The sequence below is a fragment of the Oncorhynchus keta genome, chromosome 20, assembly GCF_023373465.1.
Source record: "Oncorhynchus keta strain PuntledgeMale-10-30-2019 chromosome 20, Oket_V2, whole genome shotgun sequence".
Taxonomy (NCBI): domain Eukaryota; kingdom Metazoa; phylum Chordata; class Actinopteri; order Salmoniformes; family Salmonidae; genus Oncorhynchus; species Oncorhynchus keta.
Window position 1 is genome coordinate 43,389,618 of NC_068440.1, and position 23,175 is coordinate 43,412,792.

The window sequence follows — 23,175 nt, forward strand, 5'->3', positions numbered from 1 at the left end:
GTACCACTATATGGGGAATAGGGCTATGGTCTATTGTAGTACCACTATATAGGGAAGAGGACTCTGGTCTAAAGAAGTGTACTATATAGGGAATAGGGCTCTGGTCTAAAGTAGTACCACTATATAGGGAATAGGGTTCTATAGGTCTCTGGTCTAAAGTAGTACCACTATATAGGGAATAGGGCTCTGGTCTAAAGTAGTACCACTATATAGGGAATAGGAGTCTGGTCTAAAGAAGTGTACTATATAGGGAATAGGGCTCTGGTCTAAAGTAGTACCACTATATAGGAATAGGGTTCTATAGGGCTCTGGTCTATAGTAGTGTACCACTATATAGGAATAAGGCTCTGGTCTATAGTAGTGTACTATATAGGGAATAGGGCTCTGGTCTAAAGTAGTGTACTATATAGTGAATAGGGCTCTGGTCTATAGTAGTACTATATAGGGAATAGGGCTCTGGTCTAAAGAAGTGCACTATATAGGTAATAGGGCTCTGGTCTAAAGTATTGCACTATACAGGGAATAGGGTTCTATAGGGCTCTGGTCTAAAGTACTACCACTATATAGGGAATAGGGCTCTGGTCTATAGTAGTACCACTATATAGGAATAGGGCTCTGGTCTATAGTAGTACTATATAGGGAATAGGGCTCTGGTCTATAGTAGTACCACTATACAGGGAATAGGGCTCTGGTCTAAAGTTGTGCACTATACAGGGAATAGGGCTCTGGTCTATAGTAGTACCACTATATAGGGAATAGGGCTCTGGTCTATAGTAGTACCACTATATAGGGAATAGGGCTCTGGTCTATAGTAGTGTACTATATAGGAATAGGGCTCTGGTCTATAGTAGTGCACTATATAGGGAATAGGGCTCTGGTCTATAGTAGTGTACTATATAGGAATAGGGCTCTGGTCTATAGTAGTGTACTATATAGGGAATAGGGCTCTGGTCTATAGTAGTGCACTATATAGGAATAGGGCTCTGGTCTATAGTAGTACTATATAGGGAATAGGGCTCTGGTCTATAGTAGTACTATATAGGAATAGGGCTCTGGTCTATAGTAGTGTACTATACAGGGAATAGGGCTCTGGTCTAAAGTAGTGCACTATATAGGGAATAGGGCTCTGGTCTATAGTAGTGTACTATATAGGGAATAGGGCTCTGGTCTATAGTAGTACTATATAGGGAATAGGGCTCTGGTCTATAGTAGTACCACTATATAGGAATAGGGCTCTGGTCTATAGTAGTACCACTATATAGGGAATAGGGCTCTGGTCTATAGTAGTACCACTATATAGGGAATAGGGCTCTGGTCTATAGTAGTACCACTATATAGGGAATAGGGCTCTGGTCTATAGTAGTGTACTATATATATACTAATGTTCTCATGAAATACACATTCAACCCTTTCTGTCCAGTACTGGACCAGTCCTGCTCAGTGTAGGCTGGGAAACGTTCTGTCCAGTACTGGACCAGTCCTGCTCAGTCCTGCTTACATGGGACTGGGACCAACTCCATTTCTAGGTGATGTATCACTGGACCAGCCCTGGGGGCTGGGGAAACGTTCCATTTCTAAGGTGATATACTCAGCCCTGTACATGGGGACTGGGAAACTCCATTTCTAAGGTGATATATCACTGTACATGGGGACTGGGGAAACTCCATTTCTAAGGTGATGTATCACTGTACATGTAGGACTGGGGAAACTCCATTTCTAAGGTGATGTATCACTGTACATGGGACTGGGGAAACTCCATTTCTAAGGTGATGTATCACTGTACATGGGACTGGAAAAACTCCATTTCTAAGGTGATGTATCACTGTACATGGGACTGGGGAAACTCCATTTCTAAGGTGATGTATCACTGTTACATGGGGACTGGGGAAACTCCATTTCTAAGGTGATGTATCACTGTACATGGGGACTGGGGAAACTCCATTTCTAAGGTGATGTATCACTGTACATGGGGACTGGGGAAACTCCATTTCTAAGGTGATGTATCACTGTACATGGGGACTGGGGAAACTCCATTTCTAAGGTGATATATCACTGTACATGGGGACTGGGGAAACTCCATTTCTAAGGTGATGTATCACTGTACATGGGGACTGGGGAAACTCCATTTCTACGGTGATGTATCACTGTTACATGGGGACTGGGGAAACTCCATTTCTAAGGTGATGTATCACTGTACATGGGGACTGGGGACTTTCTGGCATTTTAAAACAACATCAGTGTCCTGGGAATCAGTTTAAACAGTCCAATTCAGTTTGGACTCCAGGATAGGAGCAATAATCACTAATATAGAATATAATACAATCCATTTTGAGGGATTACTTTGTAAGGTTTCATCAGTAAGTGAATTCTGCTCTTTTCCATTAGAGCCAGATGTGAGATTATGAAATGCATTCCAAATGCCCCTCCTATTCCCTATTTAGTGCACTACTGTTGACCATAAGTCCCTGATTAAAAGTAGTGCACTACTGTTGACCATAAGTCCCTGATTAAAAGTAGTGCACTACTGTTGACCATAAGTCCCTGATTAAAAGTAGTGCACTACTGTTGACCATAAGTCCCTGATTAAAAGTAGTGCACTACTTAAGGAATAGGAGGTCATTTGGGATGCAGTAAGCAGACTTCACCTCACGTCTGTTTTAACCAGTTCAGGGTTGTGACCCACAAATGGGAAACGTGACTCGTGTTACGGCTCCCATTCCCCTGCCGGGATATCTTAGTCAGATCACCTCGTATCATTTCCTGGCAACATGTCATTTCAGATAGTTGTTGCTAACATTTTGTTCATTTCCTTGAACATCCTCAAAGCGACTGAAACAAGAATTAAATTCCAACATATGTCTGACTGACAGGAAGAGAGCACCTACACATTTCCTGATCCGGAGACAGACAGAACAATCTTCTACCCACAATACCTTGGTGCTATTAGAAACACATATGACTTTTGACTTCTCGGAAGGGGGAGCAGTTGTTACGTGGTTTCCATGGTTTCCGCCAAGCAGTTGTTATTGTTGTTGGGGATCCTCTCCCATTTCTTCCTGCTCCTGTGCCTGACTCTAAACGGTTGAAGTAATCTAACACCCCTCTCCTCATGTCTCCTTCAGAAAGCTGTCTGTCTCTCTCCATCTCCTCATGTCTCCTTCAGAAAGCTGTCTGTCTCTCTCCATCTCCTCATCTCCTCATGTCTCCTTCAGAAAGCTGTCTGTCTCTCTCCATCTCCTCTTCTCCTCATGTCTCCTTCAGAAAGCTGTCTGTCTCTCTCCATCTCCTCATGTCTTCTTCAGAAAGCTGTCTGTCTCTCTCCATCTCCTCTTCTCCTCTTGTCTCATTCAGAAAGCTGTCTGTCTCTCTCCATCTCCTCTTCTCCTCATGTCTCCTCCAGAAAGCTGTCTGTCTCTCTCCATCTCCTCTTCTCCTCATGTCTCCTTCAGGAAACTGTCTGTCTCTCTCTATCTCCTCTTGTCTCCTCAGAAAGCTGTCTGTCTCTCTCCATCTCCTATTGTCTCCTCAGAAAGCTGTCTGTCTCTCTCCATCTCCTATTGTCTCCTCAGAAAGCTGTCTGTCTCTCTCCATCTCCTCTTGTCTCCTCAGAAAGCTGTCTGTCTCTCTCCATCTCCTATTGTCTCCTCAGAAAGCTGTCTGTCTCTCTCCATCTCCTCTTCTCCTCTTGTCTCATTCAGAAAGCTGTCTGTCTCTCTCCATCTCCTATTGTCTCCTCTGAAAGCTGTCTGTCTCTCTCCATCTCCTCATGTCTCCTTCAGAAAGCTGTCGCTCTCTCTCCATCTCATCATGTCTCCTCAGAAAGCTGTCTGTCTCTCTCCATCTCCTCTTGTCTCCCCAGAAAGCTGTCTGTCTCTCTCCATCTCCTCTTGTCTCCACAGAAAGCTGTCTGTCTCTCTCCATCTCCTCTTGTCTCCTCGGAAAGCTGTCTGTCTCTCTCTATCTCCTCTTGTCTCACTCAGAAAGCTGTCTGTCTCTCTCCATCTCGTCTTCTCCTCTTGTCTCATTCAGAAAGCTGTCTGTCTCTCTCCATCTCCTCTTGTCTCCTCAGAAATCTGTGAAGAAGCAGTCAAGCTGTATAAATTCAAATAATTTAATAATAATAATAATTAAATAATATTCAAAAGTTACAAAACAGATGCGTTTGATTAATTGTTATCAAACCTAGATAAAACTAAACAACATTTGAAAAAGTATTAACTGAAATGCTCTACCTACCGCTGCTATATCCTTCTGTTGATCTCCTCTCCTCCTTGAAATGTCTCTCTCCATCTCCTCTTCTATTTGATCTCTCTGTCTATTTTGCTAAAACCTCCTCGTGGCATATAGTCTCAGTACGCTACCTCTGATAGCAGATACAAGCACCAGTCACCAGGCAGACACTGGGCTAGTCATACCAAATGGGCACGAGAGAAATAACACGACTAAAACCCAAAGTTGAAGCGCATACAGCTGCAGACCTCATAATAAATAAAAACCTAAATGAATTCCGATTAATAAAATACAAATAATAAATAAATAAAAACAGTTTGTTACTTTCCTTTGTTGCTTGTCAAATGTATATTAGAATTACATTGAAAGTTTGATTTGTTGAGTACCACAGATACAATTTGAAAATGTTGATGCTGATTTGAAACGGAAGGTGTTATGACTCAAGCGGTGGTCACAGCCAACGATGAACCTCGTTTTTCTCCCCTCTCCTCCTTCCTTCTCACGTTCTCTGTTGTAAGACATGCCAGACTGCTTGTCAATGTCGGTTCAGGTGAATTCATGGAGTTTCAATTTCAAAAACATGGAACTGCATTCAAAATAATTAAAGTCTAGTGAATTTTACACATGCCTGTTTTTTTTAAACAATTTGTATCATAAAAAAGGTCATCTTTATTTTCCTATTAGAAAATAAGGAGGGGTGGGGGGTCAGTTGGAATAAGGAGGGGTGGGGGGCAGTTGAAATAAGGAGGGGTGGGGGCAGTTGAAATAAGGAGGGGTGGGGGCAGTTGAAATAAGGAGGGGGGGGTCAGTTGAAATAAGGAGGGGTGGGGGGGCAGTTGGAATAAGGAGGGTGGGGGCAGTTGAAATAAGGAGGGTGGGGGCAGTTGGAATAAGGAGGGGTGGGGGCAGTTGAAATAAGGAGGGTAAGGAGGGGGTGGGGGGCAGTTGGAATAAGGAGGGTGGGGGCAGTTGGAATAAGGAGGGGGTGGGGGCAGTTGGAATAAGGAGGGGTGGGGGCAGTTGGAATAAGGAGGGGTGGGGGGCAGTTGAAATAAGGAGGGTGGGGGCAGTTGGAACAAGGAGGGGTGGGGGCAGTTGAATAAGGAGGGGTAAGGAGGAGTGGGGGCAGTTGAATAAGGAGGGGTGGGGGCAGTTGGAATAAGGAGGGGTGGGGGCAGTTGAAATAAGGAGGGATGGGGGGCAGTTGGAATAAGGAGGGGTGGGGGCAGTTGGAATAAGGAGGGTGGGGGCAGTTGAAATAAGGAGGGGTGGGGGCAGTTGGAATAAGGATGGGTGGGGGCAGTTGGAATAAGGAGGAGTGGGGGCAGTTGAAATAAGGAGGGGTGAGGGGCAGTTGAAATAAGGAGGGTGGGGGCAGTTGAAATAAGGAGGGGTGGGGGGCAGTTGAATAAGGAGGGGTGAGGGGGCAGTTGAAATAAGGAGGGTGGGGGGCAGTTGGAATAAGGAGTGGTGGGGGGCAGTTGAAATAAGGAGGGGTGGGGGCAGTTGAAATAAGGAGGGTGGGGTGGGGGCAGTTGGAATAAGGAGGGTGGGGGCAGTTGGAATAAGGAGGGGTGGGGGCAGTTGGAATAAGGAGGGGGTGGGGGGCAGTTGAAATAAGGAGGGTGGGGGCAGTTGGAATAAGGAGGGTGGGGGCAGTTGAATAAGGAGGGGTGGGGGGCAGTTGAATAAGGAGGGGTGGGGGCAGTTGAAATAAGGAGGGTGGGGGTCAGTTGGAAGTTGAAATAAGGAGGGTGGGGGCAGTTGGAATAAGGAGGGGTGGGGGCAGTTGAATAAGGAGGGTGGGGGCAGTTGAAATAAGGAGGGGTGGGGGCAGTTGGAATAAGGAGGGTGGGGGGCAGTTGGAATAAGGAGGGGTGGGGGTCAGTTGGAATAAGGAGGGTGGGGGCAGTTGGAATAAGGAGGGTGGGGGCAGTTGGAATAAGGAGGGGTGGGGGTCAGTTGGAATAAGGAGGGGTGGGGGGCAGTTGGAATAAGGAGGGGTGGGGGCAGTTGGAATAAGGAGGGGTGGGGGGCAGTTGAAATAAGGAGGGTGGGGGTCAGTTGGAAATAAGGAGGGGTGGGGGCAGTTGGAATAAGGAGGAGTGGGGGCAGTTGGAATAAGGAGGGTGGGGGCAGTTGAAATAAGGAGGGTGGGGGAAGTTTAAATAAGGAGGGGTGGGGGGCAGTTGAAATAAGAAGGAGGGGGTGGGGGCAGTTGAAATAAGGAGGGGTGGGTGGCAGTTGAAATAAGGAGGGGTGGGGGCAGTTGGAATAAGGAGGGGTGGGGGCAGTTGGAATAAGGAGGGGTGGGGGCAGTTGAAATAAGGAGGGTGGGGCAGTTGAAATAAGGAGGGGTGGGGGGAAGTTGAAATAAGGAGGGTGGGGGCAGTTGAAATAAGGAGGGTGGGGGCAGTTGAAATAAGGAGGGGTGGGTGGCAGTTGAAATAAGGAGGGTGGGGGCAGTTGAAATAAGGAGGGGTGGGGGCAGTTGGAATAAGGAGGGTGGGGGCAGTTGGAATAAGGAGGGGTGGGGGCAGTTGAAATAAGGAGGGTGGGGGCAGTTGAAATAAGGAGGGTGGGGGCAGTTGAAATAAGGAGGGGTGGGGGCAGTTGAAATAAGGAGGGGGGGTGGGGGCAGTTGAATAAGGAGGGGTGGGGGCAGTTGAAATAAGGAGGGTGGGGGCAGTTGAATAAGGAGGGGTGGGGGCAGTTGAAATAAGGAGGGGTGGGCGGCAGGGTAAGGAGGGGGGGGCAGTTGGAATAAGGAGGGGTGGGGGCAGTTTAAATAAGGAGGGGTGGGGGCAGTTGGAATAAGGAGGAGTGGGGGCAGTTGGAATAAGGAGGAGTGGGGGCAGTTGAAATAAGGAGGGTGGGGGCAGTTGAAATAAGGAGGGGTGGGGGCAGTTGAAATAAGGAGGGGTGGGGGGCAGTTGAAATAAGGAGGGGTGGGGGGGGCAGTTGGAATAAGGAGGGGTGGGGGGCAGTTGAAATAAGGAGGGGTGGGGGGCAGTTGAATAAGGAGGGGTGGGGGCAGTTGAAATAAGGAGGGGTGGGGGGGCAGTTGAAATAAGGAGGGGTGGGGGGCAGTTGGAATAAGGAGGGGTGGGGGCAGTTGAAATAAGGAGGGGTGGGGGGCAGTTGAAATAAGGAGGGGTGGGGGCAGTTGGAATAAGGAGGGGTGGGGGGCAGTTGGAATAAGGAGGGGTGGGGGCAGTTGAAATAAGGAGGGGTGGGGGGCAGTTGAAATAAGGAGGGGTGGGGGCAGTTGAATAAGGAGGGGTGGGGGGCAGTTGAAATAAGGAGGGGTGGGGGCAGTTGGAATAAGGGGGGGGGGGGGGGGCAGTTGAAATAAGGAGGGGTGAGGGGCAGTTGAAATAAGGAGGGTGGGGGCAGTTGGAATAAGGAGGAGTGGGGGCAGTTGAAATAAGGGGGGGTGGGGGGCAGTTGGAATAAGGAGGTTGGGGGGGCAGTTGAAATAAGGAGGGGTGGGGGGCAGTTGAAATAAGGAGGGTGGGGGCAGTTGAAATAAGGAGGGTGGGGGCAGTTGGAATAAGGAGGGTGGGGGCAGTTGGAATAAGGAGGGGTGGGGGCAGTTGGAATAAGGAGGGGTGGGGGGCAGTTGGAATAAGGAGGGGTGGGGGGCAGTTGGAATAAGGAGGGGTGGGGGGCAGTTGGAATAAGGAGGGGTGGGGGGCAGTTGGAATAAGGAGGGTGGGGGGCAGTTGGAATAAGGAGGGTGAGGGGGCAGTTGAATAAGGAGGGTGGGGGCAGTTGAAATAAGGAGGGGTGGGGGCAGTTGGAATAAGGAGGGGTGGGGGCAGTTGGAATAAGGAGGGGGTGGGGGGCAGTTGGAATAAGGAGGGGTGGGGGCAGTTGAATAAGGAGGGTGGGGGCAGTTGAAATAAGGAGGGTGGGGGCAGTTGAAATAAGGAGGGTTGGGGGCAGTTGAAATAAGGAGGGTGGGGGCAGTTGAAATAAGGAGGGGAGGGGGCAGTTGAAATAAGGAGGGTTGGGGGCAGTTGAAATAAGGAGGGTGGGGGCAGTTGAAATAAGGAGGGTGGGGGGCAGTTGAAATAAGGAGGGGTGGGGGGCAGTTGGAATAAGGAGGGTGGGGGCAGTTGGAATAAGGAGGGTGGGGGCAGTTGGAATAAGGAGGGGGTGGGGGCAGTTGAAATAAGGAGGGGTGGGGGCAGTTGAAATAGGATGGGGAGGGGTAAGGAGGGGGGGGCAGTTGAAATAAGGAGGGTGGGGGCAGTTGAAATAAGGAGGGTGGGGGGCAGTTGGAATAAGGAGGGGTGGGGGCAGTTGGAATAAGGAGGGTGGGGGCAGTTGGAATAAGGAGGGTAAGGGGGGTGGGGGCAGTTGAAATAAGGAGGGGTGGGGGGCAGTTGAAATAAGGAGGGTGGGGGCAGTTGAAATAAGGAGGGTGGGGGGCAGTTGAAATAAGGAGGGTGGGGGGGCAGTTGAAATAAGGAGGAGAGGGGGCAGTTGAAATAAGGAGGGTTGGGGGCAGTTGAAATAAGGAGGAGAGGGGGCAGTTGAAATAAGGAGGGTTGGGGGCAGTTGAAATAAGGAGGGGTGAGGAGTTGAAATAAGGAGGAGGGGGCAGTTGAAATAAGGAGGAGAGGGGGCAGTTGAAATAAGGAGGAGTGAGGGGCAGTTGAAATAAGGAGGGTGAGGGGCAGTTGAAATAAGGAGGGTGGGGGCAGTTGGAATAAGGAGGGTGAGGGGCAGTTGAAATAAGGAGGAGAGGGGGCAGTTGAAATAAGGAGGGTGAGGGGCAGTTGAAATAAGGAGGAGAGGGGGCAGTTGAAATAAGGAGGAGTGAGGGGCAGTTGGAATAAGGAGGAGTGGGGGCAGTTGAAATAAGGAGGGGGGGGGGGCAGTTGAAATAAGGAGGAGAGGGGGCAGTTGAAATAAGGAGGAGAGGGGGCAGTTGAAATAAGGAGGAGAGGGGGCAGTTGAAATAAGGAGGGAGGGGGCAGTTGAATTAGGAGGGTGAGGGGGCAGTTGAAATAAGGAGGAGAGGGGGCAGTTGAAATAAGGAGGGAGAGGGGGCAGTTGACATTAGGGTGAGGGGGCAGTTGAAATAAGGAGGGTGAGGGGGCAGTTGAAATAAGGAGGGTGGGGGGCAGTTGGAATAAGGAGGGGTGGGGGCAGTTGAAATAAGGAGGAGAGGGGCAGTTGAAATAAGGAGGGGGTGGGGGCAGTTGAAATAAGGAGGGGTGAGGGGGCAGTTGAAATAAGGAGGGTGGGGGCAGTTGACATTAGGGTGAGGGGGCAGTTGAAATAAGGAGGAGAGGGGGCAGTTGAAATAAGGAGGAGAGGGGGCAGTTGAATAAGGAGGAGAGGGGGCAGTTGAAATAAGGAGGAGAGGGGGCAGTTGACATTAGGGAGAGGGGGCAGTTGAAATAAGGAGGAGAGGGGGCAGTTGAAATAAGGAGGAGAGGGGGCAGTTGGAATAAGGAGGGGAGGGGGGCAGTTGAAATAAGGAGGGGTGGGGGGGCAGTTGAAATAAGGATGGGTGGGGGCAGTTGGACAGTAAATAGATGATGTGATTTATGGTGATGGGGATTTCTTGTGGTCTCTGAGAAAATGTTATTGTAAAAAAAACAGGAAAGTGATTTTAAGTTATTGTGCAATGCTTAATAGAGAAAAACATTCTATAATGAAGCAGTTTGATTCTTATTAGTTGAAGCAGTTTGATTCGTATTAGTTGAAGCAGTTTGATTCATATTAGTCGAAGCAGTTTGATTCGTGTTAGTCGAAGCAGTTTGATTCGTATTAATTAGTTGAAGCAGTTTGATTCTTATTAGTCGAAGCAGTTTGATTCATATTAGTTGAAGCAGTTGGATTCTTATTAGTCGAAGCAGTTGGATTCTTATTAGTTGAAGCAGTTGGATTCTTATTAGTTGAAGCAGTTTGATTCTTATTAGTTGAAGCAGTTTGATTCTTATTAGTTGAAGCAGTTGGATTCTTATTAGTCGAAGCAGTTGGATTCTTATTAGTCGAAGCAGTTGGATTCATTTGTCTAAGCAGTTGAGCTCAGTTGAATAACTCCTGTTGCTTTTACTTCTATTACATACAGTTGTATTAAGTCATTTCTCCAAATGTCCCTGTAGCCCTATCCAGCACTCTGCAAATTCAACAGACTTTGTGAAAACAGACCGTTTTCTTATGAAAGCCACTCAATGTAGGTTGTCAGCGTGGTTACTCCAATGGCAAGCCTTTCAACAGTTTCTACACAATTATCCTCACGGGTTTTCTCTCAACATGTTCTTTTCAAAGACTCCTGTATTTCATCAACCCTGGGATTATTTGAGCATCTCGTGATACCATAGCACTGGTTATTTGCTGCCGGGGATGTCTGAGGACATGAGATAATGACATCATTATTACTGCTCCTAGACTAGAGTCCATCAGTGGATACTTCCCAAATGGCACCCTATTCCCTATATAGACTGTAGGACTCTGGTCAAAAGTACTGCACTATATAGGGAACCATTTGGGGTGCAAGCTTCTGAGAAGTCAGTTAAGGCTTCTACATTTTATAGCCATCGCAGGCAGGCAGGCAGGCAGGCAGGCAGGCAGGCAGGCAGGCAGGCCACTATAGTTACTGTAATATGACACTATAGATACAGTAATAGAACACTATAGATACAGTAATAGAACACTATAGTTACAGTAATAGAACACTATAGTTACAGTAATAGAACACTATAGTTACAGTAATAGAACACTAGAGTTACAGTAACAGAACACTATAGTTACAGTAACAGAACACTATAGTTACAGTAATATAACACTATAGTTACAGTAATATAACACTAGAGTTACAGTAATATAACACTATAGTTACAGTAATAGAACACTATAGTTACAGTAATATAACACTATAGTTACAGTAATAGAAAACTATAGTTACAGTAATATAACACTATAGTTACAGTAATAGAACATTATAGTTACAGAAATATAACACTATAGTTACTGTAATATAACTCAAGCGTAGCATTTATAAGAAACATCCATAAAAGGTGCGTTAGATTTCAAACAATCCTCAGGAGATTGAGGATGGAAATAAGGGGCCAGGGGGATGAGAAACATGAAGCCAGGAGGATGAGGAACATGAAGCCATGGGGATGAGGAACATGAAGCCAAGAGGATGAGGAACATGAAGCCAGGGGGATGAGGAACATGAAGCCAGGAGGGTGAGGAACATGAAGCCAGGGGGATGAGGAACATGAAGCCAGGAGGGTGAGAAACATGAAGCCAGGAGGGTGAGGAACATGAAGCCAGGAGGATGAGGAACATGAAGCCATGGGGATGAGGAACATGAAGCCAAGAGGATGAGGAACATGAAGCCAGGGGGATGAGGAACATGAAGCCAGGAGGGTGAGGAACATGAAGCCAGGGGGATGAGGAACATGAAGCCAGGAGGGTGAGAAACATGAAGCCAGGAGGGTGAGGAACATGAAGCCAGGGGGAGGAGGAACATGAAGCCAGGAGGATGAGGAACATGAAGCCAGGAGGGCGAGGAACATGAAGCCAGGGGATGAGGAACATGAAGCCAGGGGGTGAGGAACATGAAGCCAGGGGGATGAGGAACATGAAGCCAGGGGGGTGAGGAACATGAAGCCAGGGGGATGAGGAACATGAAGCCAGGGGGATGAGGAACATGAAGCCAGAGGTGGGGCAATGGTACAGGACAGCAGGATGGCTCAGGATCAGGACAGGCAGAGTGGTGCGGAGGGCAGGCTCAGGGTCAGGACAGGCAGAGTGGTGCGGAGGGCAGGCCCAGGGTCAGGACAGGCAGAGTGGTGCGGAGGGCAGGCTCAGGGTCAGGACAGGCAGAGTGGTGCGGAGGGCAGGCTCAGGGTCAGGATAGGCAGAGTGGTGCGGAGGGCAGGCTCAGGGTCAGGACAGGCAGAGTGGTGCGGAGGGCAGGCTCAGGGTCAGGACAGGCAGAGTGGTGCGGAGGGGCAGGCTCAGGGTCAGGACAGGCAGAGTGGTGCGGAGGGCAGGCTCAGGGTCAGGACAGGCAGAGTGGTGCGGAGGGCAGGCTCAGGGTCAGGACAGGCAGAGTGGTGCAGAGGGCAGGCTCAGGGTCAGGACAGGCAGAGTGGTGCGAGGGGCAGGCTCAGGGTCAGGACAGGCAGAGTGGTGCGAGGGGCAGGCTCAGGGTCAGTGGCAGGCAGAGTGGTGCGGGGGGCAGGCTCAGGGTCAGGACAGGCAGAGTGGTGCGGAGGGCAGGCTCAGGGTCAGGACAGGCAGAGTGGTGCGGAGGGCAGGCTCAGGGTCAGGACAGGCAGAGTGGTGCAGAGGGCAGGCTCAGGGTCAGGACAGGCAGAGTGGTGCGAGGGGCAGGCTCAAGGTCAGGATAGGCAGTAATATTTATTTATAATTCATCAATCTACCCACAATTCCCCATTAAGACAAAGTGAAAACAGTTTTTTTACATTTTTGCAAATTCATTACAAATAAAAACAGAAATACCTTATTTATATAAGTATTCAGACCCTTTGCTATGAGACATTGAGCTCAGGTGCATCCTGTTTCCATTGATCATCCTTGAGATTTTTCTACAACTTGATTGGAGTGCACCTGTGGTACATTCAATTGATTGGACATGATTTCGAAAGGCACACACTCGTCTATATAAGGTCCCACTGTTGACAGTGCATGTCAGAGAGAAAACTATGCCACGAGGTCAAAGGAATTCTCCTTAGAGTTGCGAGACAAAATGAGGCAACGATGTACCTTAGGACCATTCAGTCCGGCTGTTTGGAGTGTTTCTCCGACAGGATGAAAAAATACTAATAATTATGTCCCCCCAATTCTAAAACCAAAGCTTTGCCCCTGCCATTGCCTCCTTTGCATATGAACTGTGTAGGAGAAAGGTAGGAATATCAATATTAAATGACATTTTACCGGTGGCTCTACAGAGAAAATAACACATTTTTTCCCCTTTTTGTTGTCATTCATGTTGTCTCCCCCACCTGGGTGTTGGTGTTCTCTAATTAGCTCAAGCTATTGGCCACTGACGAGCACTATACTGGGGAAAAGTGTTCCTTTTGGAGCCTCTGTCTGCTCTGGGAAGCAGCGCTGTTGTTCATGGACCCTCTTCCTGACTCTATGCATTACCTCTCTGGAGTCGATGCAGCTCAGGGATGAAGTGGAACGGAATATTCCTACCATTCTCCTACACAGGTCATTGTGACTGACTCTTTTTAATCCTTGCTCTCACTCGCTTTCTCTCTCTCTTTATCCCTCCCTCTCTCTGTCTCTGTCTCTCTCTCGCTCTGTCTCTCTCTCCCTGTCTCTCTCTCCCTCTCTCTCTCTCCCTCTCTCTCTCTCTCTCTGTCTCTCTCTCTCGCTCTCTCTCTGTCTCTCTCTCTCGCTCTCTCTCTGTCTCTCTCTCTCTGTCTCGCTCTCTCTCTCTGTCTCTCTCCCTCTCTCCCTCTCTCTCTCTCTCTCATTCTCTGTCTCTCTCTCTATCCCTCACTCTCTCTCTCTTTCTCTCTCTCTCTATCCCTCTCTCTCTCTATCCCTCTCTCTCTCTTTCTCTCTCTTTCTCTGTCTCTCTCTCTCTCCCTCTCTCTCTCTCTCTCTTTATCAAGCAGCAGGAGGTATCGAGGACTAGACAGGGGCTTGAATTAAGCGTAGGGTCTGGGGAGCTGCTCTCGGCCGATAATAATACACACAGATTTGATCAAACAGAGTAAAACAGCTGTCTCCATTATTTGAATCCTTCACCTTTTCCCCCACTCCTTTAATTGACTCTTTGATAACAAGCAGAGGTGCAGAGTGTCTGATAAGAATAGGTTATTAGTAAAGTATCCCGGAGGACTGGAGCCGGAGCCTGGCGCAGCGGCAGGGCTGCACGACATGAGATAAAGCTGTAATGATGGGTGTGTGTGCTGCTTCTGAGTGATAGGACCACTGTCTGGTCCCTGGAACCAGATAATGGGAAGGGACAGGAGAGGACAAGAGTGGAGGGGACAGGAGGGGAGAGGGCAGGAGAGGACAAGAGTGGAGGGGACAGGAGGGGAGAAGACAGGAGAGGACAAGAGAGGACAGGAGAGGAGGGGAGAGGACGGGAGAGGAGAGGACAGGAGAGGACAAGAGTGGAGGAGACAGGAGGGGTGAGGACAGGGGAGGACGAGAGTGGAGGGGACAGGAGTGGATAAGAGAGGACAAGAGTGGAGGAGACAGGAGGGGGAGAGGACAGGAGAGGACAAGAGAGGACAAGAGTGGAGGAGACAGGAGGGGGAGGACAAGAGTGGAGGGGACAGGAGGGGAGAGGACAGGAGAGGAGAGGACAAGAGTGGAGAGGACAGGAGTGGAGAGGACAGGGGAGGACAAGAGTGGAGGAGACAAGAGTGGAGAGGACAGGAGTGGAGGAGACAAGAGTGGAGAGGACAGGAGAGAACTGGTCCTTCTGTAGCTCAGTTGGTAGAGCATGGCGCTTGTAACGCCAGGGTAGTGGGTTCAATTCCCGGGACCACCCATACGTAGAATGTATGCACACATGACTGTAAGTCGCTTGGATAAAAGCGTTATTAAAAATTTAATTAATTAATTAATTAATTTAACAAGAGTGGAGGAGACAGGAAGGGAGTGGACAGGAGAGGGCAAGAGTGGAGGAGACAGGAGGGGAGAGGACAGGAGAGGACAAGAGTGGAGGAGACAAGAGTGGGGAGGACAGGAGAGGACAAGAGTGGAGGAGACAGGAGGGGAGAGGACAGGAGAGGACAAGAGTGGAGGAGACAGGGGGAGAGGACAGGAGAGGACAAGAGTGGAGGAGACAAGAGTGGGGAGGACAGGAGAGGACAAGAGTGGAGGAGACAGGAGGGGAGAAGACAGTAGAGGGCAAGAGTGGAGGAGACAGGAGGGAGAGGACAGGAGAGGACAAGAGTGGAGGAGACAAGAGTGGGGAGGACAGGAGAGGACAAGAGTGGAGGAGACAGGAGGGGAGAGGACAGGAGAGGACAAGAGTGGAGGAGACAAGAGTGGGGAGGACAGGAGAGGACAAGAGTGGAGGAGACAGGAGGGGAGAGGACAGGAGAGGACAAGAGTGGAGGAGACAGGAGGGGACAGGAGAGGATAAGAGTGGAGGAGACAGGAGGGGACAGGAGAGGAAAAGAGCGGAGGAGACAGGAGGGGAGAGGACAGGAGAGGACAAGAGTGGAGAGGACAGGAGTGGAGAGGGCAGGAGAGGACAAGAGTGGAGAGGACAGGAGAGGAGAGGAAAGGAAAGGAGAGGAGAGGAGAGGAGAAGAGTGGAGAGGACAGGAGTGGAGAGGACAGGAGAGGACAGGAGTGGAGAGGACAGGAGAGGACAGGAGGGGAGAGGACAGGAGAGGACAGGAGAGGACACGAGGGGAGAGGACAGGAGGGGAGAGGACAGGAGAGGACAGGAGTGGAGAGGACAGGAGTGGAGAGGACAGGAGGGGAGAGGACAGGAGAGGACAGGAGTGGAGAGGACAGGAGAGGACAGGAGGGGAGAGGACAGGAGAGGACAAGAGTGGAGAGGACAGGAGTGGAGAGGACAGGAGAGGACAGGAGAGGACAGGAGAGGACAGGAGTGGAGAGGACAGGAGTAGAGAGGACAGGAGTAGAGAGGACAGGAGAGGACAAGAGTGGAGAGGACAGGAGTGGAGAGGACAGGAGAGGACAGGAGAGGACAGGAGAGGACAGGAGAGGACAGGAGAGGACAGGAGTGGAGAGGACAGGAGTAGAGAGGACAGGAGAGGACAGGAGTGGAGAGGACAGGAGAGGACAGGAGTGGAGAGGACTAATGATAGGGTGGTTCTGTTATAGTTTCAACATGATAACTAATGATAGGGTGGTTCTGTTATAGTTTCAACATGATAACTAATGATAGGGTGGTTCTGTTATAGTTTCAACATGATAACTAATGATAGGGTGGTTCTGCTATAGTTTCAACATGATAACTAATGATAGGGTGGTTCTGTTATAGTTTCAACATGATAACTAATGATAGGGTGGTTCTGTTATAGTTTCAACATGATAACTAATGATAGGGTGGTTCTGCTAGTTTCAACATGATAACTAATGATAGGGTGGTTCTGTTATAGTTTCAACATGATAACTAATGATAAGGTGGTTCTGTTAGTTTCAACATGATAACTAATGATAGGGTGGTTCTGTTATAGTTTCAACATGATAACTAATGATAGGGTGGTTCTGTTAGTTTCAACATGATAACTAATGATAGGGTGGTTCTGTTAGTTTCAACATGATAACTAATGATAGGGTGGTTCTGTTAGTTTCAACATGATAACTAATGATAGGGTGGTTCTGTTAGTTTCAACATGATAACTAATGATAGGGTGGTTCTGTTAGTTTCAACATGATAACTAATGATAGGGTGGTTCTGCTAGTTTCAACATGATAACTAATGATAGGGTGGTTCTGTTAGTTTCAACATGATAACTAATGATAGGGTGGTTCTGCTATAGTTTCAACATGATAACTAATGATAGGGTGGTTCTGTTAGTTTCAACATGATAACTAATGATAGGGTGGTTCTGCTATAGTTTCAACATGATAACTAATGATAGGGTGGTTCTGTTATAGTTTCAACATGATAACTAATGATAGGGTGGTTCTGCTATAGTTTCAACATGATAACTAATGATAGGGTGGTTCTGTTAGTTTCAACATGATAACTAATGATAGGGTGGTTCTGTTATAGTTTCAACATGATAACTAATGATAGGGTGGTTCTGTTATAGTTTCAACATGATAACTAATGATAGGGTGGTTCTGTTAGTTTCAACATGATAACTAATGATAGGGTGGTTCTGTTAGTTTCAACATGATAACTAATGATAGGGTGGTTCTGCTATAGTTTCAACATGATAACTAATGATAGGGTGGTTCTGTTAGTTTCAACATGATAACTAATGATAGGGTGGTTCTGTTATAGTTTCAACATGATAACTAATGATAGGGTGGTTCTGTTATAGTTTCAACATGATAACTAATGATAGGGTGGTTCTGTTATAGTTTCAACATGATAACTAATGATAGGGTGGTTCTGTTAGTTTCAACATGATAACTAATGATAGGGTGGTTCTGTTAGTTTCAACATGATAACTAATGATAGGGTGGTTCTGTTAGTTTCAACATGATAACTAATGATAGGGTGGTTCTGTTAGTTTCAACATGATAACTAATGATAGGGTGGTTCTGTTAGTTTCAACATGATAACTAATGATAGGGTGGTTCTGCTATAGTTTCAACATGATAACTAATGATAGGGTGGTTCTGTTATAGTTTCAACATGATAACTAATGATAGGGTGGTTCTGTTAGTTTCAACATGATAACTAATGATAGGGTGGTTCTGCTAGTTTCAACATGATAACTAATGATAGGGTGGTTCTGCTAGTTTCAACATGATAACTAATGATAGGGTGGTTCTGTTAGTTTCAACATGATAACTAATGATAGGGTGGTTCTGTTAGTTTCAACATGATAACTAATGATAGGGTGGTTCTGCTAGTTTCAACATGATAACTAATGATAGGGTGGTTCTGTTATAGTTTCAACATGATAACTAATGATAGGGTGGTTCTGTTAGTTTCAACATGATAACTAATGATAGGGTGGTTCTGCTATAGTTTCAACATGATAACTAATGATAGGGTGGTTCTGCTAGTTTCAACATGATAACTAATGATAGGGTGGTTCTGTTAGTTTCAACATGGTAACTAATGATAGGGTGGTTCTGCTAGTTTCAACATGATAACTAATGATAGGGTGGTTCTGCTAGTTTCAACATGATAACTAATGATAGGGTGGTTCTCCTATAGTTTCAACATGATAACTAATGATAGGGTGGTTCTGTTATAGTTTCAACATGATAACTAATGATAGGGTGGTTCTGCTAGTTTCAACATGATAACTAATGATAGGGTGGTTCTGTTAGTTTCAACATGGTAACTAATGATAGGGTGGTTCTGCTAGTTTCAACATGATAACTAATGATAGGGTGGTTCTGCTATAGTTTCAACATGATAACTAATGATAGGGTGGTTCTGCTATAGTTTCAACATGGTAACTAATGATAGGGTGGTTCTGCTAGTTTCAACATGATAACTAATGATAGGGTGGTTCTGTTATAGTTTCAACATGATAACTAATGATAGGGTGGTTCTGTTATAGTTTCAACATGATAACTAATGATAGGGTGGTTCTGCTAGTTTCAACATGATAACTAATGATAGGGTGGTTCTGTTAGTTTCAACATGGTAACTAATGATAGGGTGGTTCTGCTAGTTTCAACATGATAACTAATGATAGGGTGGTTCTGCTATAGTTTCAACATGATAACTAATGATAGGGTGGTTCTGTTAGTTTCAACATGATAACTAATGATAGGGTGGTTCTGTTAGTTTCAACATGATAACTAATGATAGGGTGGTTCTGTTAGTTTCAACATGATAACTAATGATAGGGTGGTTCTGTTAGTTTCAACATGATAACTAATGATAGGGTGGTTCTGTTATAGTTTCAACATGATAACTAATGATAGGGTGGTTCTGTTAGTTTCAACATGATAACTAATGATAGGGTGGTTCTGTTAGTTTCAACATGATAACTAATGATAGGGTGGTTCTGTTATAGTTTCAACATGATAACTAATGATAGGGTGGTTCTGTTAGTTTCAACATGATAACTAATGATAGGGTGGTTCTGTTAGTTTCAACATGATAACTAATGATAGGGTGGTTCTGTTAGTTTCAACATGATAACTAATGATAGGGTGGTTCTGCTAGTTTCAACATGATAACTAATGATAGGGTGGTTCTGCTAGTTTCAACATGATAACTAATGATAGGGTGGTTCTGTTAGTTTCAACATGATAACTAATGATAGGGTGGTTCTGCTATAGTTTCAACATGATAACTAATGATAGGGTGGTTCTGTTAGTTTCAACATGATAACTAATGATAGGGTGGTTCTGTTATAGTTTCAACATGATAACTAATGATAGGGTGGTTCTGCTATAGTTTCAACATGATAACTAATGATAGGGTGGTTCTGCTATAGTGCTGCCACACAACCATTGATTAAAAATATATGTTTTTATTGTGTAATGAGAACATGAGTTTAAATTAAATGCAGCAACCTTTCGATTACTGGCCCAACACTCTGACCACTAGGCTACCTGCTCTAACCACTAGGCTACCTGCTGGTTACTGGCCCAACACTCTAACCACTAGGCTACCTGCTGGTTACTGGCCCAACACTCTAACCACTAGGCTACCTGCTGGTTACTGGCCCAACACTCTAACCACTAGGCTACCTGCTGGTTACTGGCCCAACACTCTAACCACTAGGCTACCTGCTGGTTACTGGCCCAACACTCTAACCACTAGGCTACCTGCTGGTTACTAGTCCAACGCTCTAACCACTAGGCTACCTGCTGGTTACTGGCCCAACACTCTAACCACTAGGCTACCTGCTGGTTACTGGCCAAACACTCTAACCACTAGGCTACCTGCTGGTTACTGGCCCAACACTCTAACCACTAGGCTACCTGCTGGTTACTGGCCCAATGCTCTAACCTCTAGTCTACCTGCTGGTTACTGGCCAAACACTCTAAGCACTAGGCTACCTGCTGGTTACTAGTCCAACGCTCTAACCACTAGGCTACCTGCTGGTTACTGGCCAAACACTCTAAGCACTAGGCTACCTGCTGGTTACTAGTCCAATGCTCTAACCACTAGGCTACCTGCTGGTTACTGGCCAAACACTCTAACCACTAGGCTACCTGCTGGTTACTGGCCCAACACTGTAACCACTAGGCTACCTGCTGGTTACTGGCCCAACACTCTAACCACTAGGCTACCTGCTGGTTACTGACCCAACACTCTAACCACTAGGCTACCTGCTGGTTACTGGTCAAACACTCTAACCACTAGGCTACCTGCTGGTTACTGGCCAAACACTCTAACCACTAGGCTACCTCCTGGTTACTGGCCAAACACTCTAACCACTAGGCTACCTGCTGGTTACTGGCCAAACACTCTAACCACTAGGCCACCTGCTGGTTACTGGCCCAACACTCTAACCACAAGGCTACCTGCTGGTTACTGGCCAAACACTCTAACCACTAGGCTACCTGCTGGTTACTGACCCAACACTCTAACCACTAGGTGACCTGCTGGTTACTGGCCAAACACTCTAACCACTAGGCTACCTGCTGGTTACTGACCCAACACTCTAACCACTAGGCGACCTGCTCTCTACTGGCAAAACACTCTAATCACTAGGCGACCTGCTCTCTACTGGCAAAACACTCTAATCACTAGGCGACCTGCTCTCTACTGGCCCAACACTCTAACCACTAGGCTACCTGATTGTCACTGGCCCAACGCTCTAACCACTAGGCGACCTGCTGTCTACTGGCCCAACACTCTAACCACTAGGCTACCTGATTGTCACTGGCCCAACGCTCTAACCACTAGGCTACCTGCTGGTTACTGGCCCAACACTCTAACCACTAGGCTACCTGCTGGTTACTAGTCCAACACTCTAACCGCTAGACTACCTGCTGGTTACTGACCGAACGCTCTAACCACTAAGGCTACCTGCTGGTTACTAGTCCACCGCTCTAACCACTAGGCTACCTGCTGGTTACTGGACCAACGCTCTAACCACTAGGCTACCTGCTGGTTACTGGTCCAACACTCTAACCACTAGGCTACCTGCTGGTTACTGGCCCAACACTCTAACCACTAGGCTACCTGCTGGTTACTGGACCAACACTCTAACCACTAGGCTACCTGCTGGTTACTGGCCCAACACTCTAACCACTAAGGCTACCTGCTGGTTACTAGTCCACCGCTCTAACCACTAGGCTACCTGCTGGTTACTGGCCCAACACTCTAACCACTAGGCTACCTGCTGGTTACTGGACCAACGCTCTAATCACTAGTATACCTGCTGGTTACTGGCCCAACACTCTAACCACTAGGCTTCCTGCTGGTTACTGGCCAAACACTCTAACCACTAGGCTACCTGCTGGTTGCTGGCCAAACACTCTAACCACTCGGCTACCTGCTGGTTACTGGCCAAACACTCTAACCACTAGGCTACCTGCTGGTTACTGGCCAAACACTCTAACCACTAGGCTACCTGCTGGTTACTGGCCAAACACTCTAACCACTAGGCCACCTGCTGGTTACTGGCCCAACACTCTAACCACAAGGCTACCTGCTGGTTACTGGCCAAACACTCTAACCACTAGGCTACCTGCTGGTTACTGACCCAACACTCTAACCACTAGGTGACCTGCTGGTTACTGGCCAAACACTCTAACCACTAGGCTACCTGCTGGTTACTGACCCAACACTCTAACCACTAGGCGACCTGCTCTCTACTGGCCCAACACTCTAATCACTAGGCGACCTGCTCTCTACTGGCCCAACACTCTAACCACTAGGCTACCTGATTGTCACTGGCCCAACGCTCTAACCACTAGGCGACCTGCTGTCTACTGGCCCAACACTCTAACCACTAGGCTACCTGATTGTCACTGGCCCAACGCTCTAACCACTAGGCTACCTGCTGGTTACTGGCCCAACACTCTAACCACTAGGCTACCTGCTGGTTACTAGTCCAACACTCTAACCGCTAGACTACCTGCTGGTTACTGACCGAACGCTCTAACCACTAAGGCTACCTGCTGGTTACTAGTCCACCGCTCTAACCACTAGGCTACCTGCTGGTTACTGGACCAACGCTCTAACCACTAGGCTACCTGCTGGTTACTGGTCCAACACTCTAACCACTAGGCTACCTGCTGGTTACTGGCCCAACACTCTAACCACTAGGCTACCTGCTGGTTACTGGACCAACACTCTAACCACTAGGCTACCTGCTGGTTACTGGCCCAACACTCTAACCACTAAGGCTACCTGCTGGTTACTAGTCCACCGCTCTAACCACTAGGCTACCTGCTGGTTACTGGCCCAACACTCTAACCACTAGGCTACCTGCTGGTTACTGGACCAACGCTCTAATCACTAGTATACCTGCTGGTTACTAGTCCAACGCTCTAACCACTAGGCTACCTGCTGGTTACTGGCCCAACACTCTAACCACTAGGCTACCTGCTGGTTACTTGACCAACGCTCTAACCACTAGGCTACCTGCTGGCTACTGGCCCAACGCTCTAACCACTAGGCTACCTGATTGTCACTGGCCCAACGCTCTAACCACTAGGCTACCTGCTGGTTACTGGTCCAACACTCTAACCACTAGGCTACCTGCTGGTTACTGGTCCAACACTCTAACCGCTAGACTACCTGCTGGTTACTAGTCCAACGCTCTGACCACTAGGCTACCTGCTGGTTACTGGCCCAACACTCTAACCACTAGGCTACCTGCTGGTTACTGGTCCAACGCTCTAACCACTAGGCTACCTGCTGGTTACTAGTCCAACGCTCTAACCACTAGGCTACCTGCTGGTTACTGGCCCAACGCTCTAACCACTAGGCTACCTGCTGGTTACTGGCCCAACGCTCTAACCACTAGGCTACCTGCTGGTTACTGGCCCAACGCTCTAACCACTAGGCTACCTGCTGGTTACTGGCCCAACGCTCTAACCACTAGGCTACCTGCTGGTTACTAGTCCAACACTCTAACCACTAGGCTACCGGCTGGTTACTGGCCCAACACTCTAACCACTAGGCTACCTGCTGGTTACTAGTCCAATGCTCTGACCACTAGGCTACCTGCTGGTTACTGGCCCAACACTCTAACCACTAGGCTACCTGCTGGTTACTGGTCCAACGCTCTATCCACTAGGCTACCTGCTGGTTACTGGCCCAACGCTCTAACCACTAGGCTACCTGCTGGTTACTGGCCCAACGCTCTAACCACTAGGCTACCTGCTGGTTAC

The 23,175-nt window shown here is 47.9% G+C and overlaps 1 protein-coding gene across 1 annotated transcript; it reads left to right on the top strand.

Annotated features, from left to right (window-relative positions):
- Positions 1 to 1,850: 1,850 nt before the first annotated feature.
- LOC127910046 (uncharacterized) lies at positions 1,851 to 4,851 on the top strand. The gene is made up of 2 exons (XM_052472933.1): positions 1,851 to 2,041; positions 2,181 to 4,851. The coding sequence occupies exon 2, from the start codon at positions 3,151 to 3,153 to the stop codon at positions 4,108 to 4,110; it is 960 nt and encodes a 319-aa protein (XP_052328893.1). The 5' UTR covers positions 1,851 to 2,041; positions 2,181 to 3,150; the 3' UTR covers positions 4,111 to 4,851.
- Positions 4,852 to 23,175: the final 18,324 nt, after the last annotated feature.